The sequence below is a fragment of the Triticum aestivum genome, chromosome 1B (genome assembly GCF_018294505.1).
Source record: "Triticum aestivum cultivar Chinese Spring chromosome 1B, IWGSC CS RefSeq v2.1, whole genome shotgun sequence".
NCBI lineage: Eukaryota > Viridiplantae > Streptophyta > Magnoliopsida > Poales > Poaceae > Triticum > Triticum aestivum.
Window position 1 is genome coordinate 140,777,203 of NC_057795.1, and position 3,245 is coordinate 140,780,447.

Below are 3,245 nucleotides of genomic sequence, written 5' to 3' on the forward strand. Positions count from 1 at the left end.
GTTGGTAGTCGTCTTCATCTTTTTTGAAGATGGCATCGTCTATAATAAGTAATCTTCGTCCCTTCCTTCCACGACGAGATCTCCTTCCCTAAGTCAACGATGGTGTTGGAACATTAAATTTGTCTAGGTATGGTCCTTCAGATCTTGCTTCACGAGATTGATTTTGGATTATTTTTTTTCTCATGGTCACCACAAGGAGGATGGTCCTTGCAATATTTGTCCCGACTGCTACGTCCTCGACAATGATGATTCGTACTCTTGGCTCCCAGCGACATCGACCTGGCTGTGTTTTTTTGTTCCTAAAATACCAGTGTTGGTACTCTTGCCGACATTGGTTGATTATTTTAATAGCTGCGTGCGTGCATTGTAGCCTTGGCATTGCGGCTCAAACTAAAGCTATGAGAGAACCCTCATTAGTATTTATAGGTCCGTGGTTTAATATCTTTGTTATTTTTCTACATCTGCCTTCAGAAAATACAAGATTGTGTCATGAAAGAAGAAAGAATGTGAAGATCTCAAAGATTTGCTCTTTTCTTTTAGATTTATTTTGTAATCGCTGCGATCAGCTCATGTATGTTGTAAATTCGCTACTATAAATATATCAAAGTATTGATTATTAAAAAAATGCAGTTTAGGATGATTTGGTAAAAAAACTGTTTAATATGGATATATAACCAATTTTTTGGAACAATATATAACCATTTGAAGAGTGGAAAATTGACAGGCTAAGGCTCTAAATTAACCAAGCACACGAATTGCCCCTTTTTATTAGATTTCTATAAAAAAGACAGGCTAGGAGAGGAGAATAGAGAAAGGGTTCTAGACTATACACTATTGAAGCTTTATCACACGCGAAGAAGAACCACAGGTGTTCGACGCATGCATGCATCACTTGACGAGGTTGGTTATGGCGATGCCAATGATGGTCGTCTGCAGGCAGTCGGCGCTGTACCTGGGCAGCGGCGACGGGAGCCCGACCTTGACAAGCCCGCCGTCGCACCGCTGCAGGAGCGGCGCCACGCTCGCCATCTCCTCCTTGGCCGCCGCGTACCGGCGCGCCCTGAGCTCGTCGGAAGCCTCCGCGAAGGCCAGGCCTACCTTGTCGTACGCCTTCACGCACGCGTCCATGGCCGCCTCGGCCTTCTTGTCCTTGGGCTCCGGGAGGATCTTCCCGTGGGTGAGGTCGAAGATGGCGTCGTCGGCGAGGTTGATGCCGATGAGCACGGCCGTCCTTGCCAGGCCCCAGGTATCCGCCTCCGCGGCGCCCTGGTACGCCAAGAACTGGCGCACGCAGAACGCGACGTCCACGCGCCGGTCGCCCGCACCTGCGTCCCTGCACGTGGTCTCGATCGTCGCGTCCGCGCCCCACGCCGACACGACGACGAGCACGGCCGCGGCCGCGGCCAAGGGCGAGGAGGTGGGCGCCTTGATCATCTGTACTCTTCGAAGATCTGCTCCGAAATCCTTACCAGTGTGAAAATCGGAAGCGAAGCGCATGTGGACTTTTCAAGAGAGACGTATAGAGTGGAGATGTGTGGGTCAGTTTGCATGGAACAGGGAGAGGCAAACAAGTGTCCGGTTTAGTGACCACCCGCAGCTGACTGAGATTTGGGCTTGGAATTAGCCGTGTAATAATTCAACTCGACTGCTCCCTATAAAAAAACTTGGCTGCAAGAACACAACAAAATAGCATTAGTCTTTTCCTTGCAATGATTTCACACAACAAGTAAAAACATTTCGGTTTTGCTCAACACCAGGCACCTCAAAATTTCTTAAGCGCATTCTATTTATATGAAGCACCGAGGCGAAGACATCGACGCTGCGGCGAAGCAAGGCAATGGAACGCCGGCAAGGCCTCAGACACGAGAGTCCGAGAGTTGACAAGTTCGGGTGCGCGGGGGAAGGAGGCTGCCGGCGCGGCAGAAGAACATGAGGTGGGAAGGTTAGAGGGATGCCCTGGGCGATGGCAGCACGCAGCACAACAATGGGCAGCGGTTAGGCACGTGGGGATCGATAGCGTGTGGAGAAACAAAACGTATGTCCCGGGCAGAAAGCAAAACACTGCATCGCGAGGGATGACCCTTGGATGACGATGTAATGGTAAAAACACAATTGACTGGAACTTAAATTCTTTTAGCCATCTGATGAATAGATGCCCCCGAAACATTTACGTCTATTTATTTTCCAGGACCAAGTTGAACATAAGCCTCCTTTTTTAAAAAAGTTTAAACACCTTTACAATAGCAACAGAACACCATAGGCTTCCAAAGCATATGCTCACGAATGAACAATAACAACAAAAAAAGGGGAGTACATAGAACTCATCTAGATGAAATATAATTTGGTCTCATTCACTTTGAAAACAAGAACAGATACAACCCATGTCAGCACATACGCATCTTATAGCATTACATCCGATGGCTATAAAAGGTGAATGAGACCAAATTATATCTCATCTAGATGAGTTCTAGCAAAACTGCAAAAAAAGACCATGTTTATTTGTAATTTCTTGAAAACGTACATGTCTGTATCTTCTATCTATGGTCAAAATTGGTGAAGTGCTTCCATTGTTCTGATCAATCTGTGCTCTAAACCGACTAGTTTTTGAAACACTAAATTTTTTCTTCAACACATGTCATAGTGTTTGTGTTTGTTATATAATAAAACTTACGGACACCCAAAAAGACATGGATATATACATGTCTATTTTTATAAAAAAATTGACATTAAAACAGAAAAATTGTCCTCGTGCGACACTGCTAGGGTGACTCGGGCATTCAAAATTTCCCACCACTGCCCCATTCGTCTCCTCAACACTGTTGGGCAAAGCTTCATCTTCGTCAACAAATGTGGTGTATTATGGAAGGCAGGAATGTCATCTTCTTATCGTTGGAGATGTAGCCACGACGTCCATTTGTCGCCGATGAGTGCCCATCGAAAATCAATATTCAGTGTCACCTTCCTCATGCGCCGTAACGAAAAATTGTTCCCGTTGAAAGAAAAACTCTAACCAAGTGTTTTTTTTTTTTCGAAAACGACCATTGTCAACATTGAAAACACCTTTGTTAGGGCATCTTCAACGCTGAACTGCAAATCAGACATCGTATCCGCCCACGGAGAGGGATTAGTCCGTGGATACAAATGCGAGGGAACCGGCCATCCAATATATTTCAAACCAGCTTTAAACAGAACGGACAAATTGCATGCAAACAGAATGTTTTATTCAAACCGGAGCATATTCATTA

General features: G+C 45.5%; 1 protein-coding gene across 1 annotated transcript; it reads right to left on the reverse strand.

The window, feature by feature from the left end:
- Positions 1–734: 734 nt before the first annotated feature.
- Positions 735–1,531, reverse strand: LOC123088265 (pectinesterase inhibitor 8-like). The gene has a single exon (XM_044510464.1). The coding sequence runs from the start codon at positions 1,495–1,497 to the stop codon at positions 889–891; it is 609 nt and encodes a 202-aa protein (XP_044366399.1). The 5' UTR covers positions 1,498–1,531; the 3' UTR covers positions 735–888.
- Between the last annotated feature and the right edge of the window lie 1,714 nt (positions 1,532–3,245).

What these genes read in the sequence shown, in the direction of transcription:
- LOC123088265 (XM_044510464.1), bottom strand. Translation starts at nt 1,497, where the DNA reads ATGCGCTTCGCTTCCGATTTTCACACTGGTAAGGATTTCGGAGCAGAT.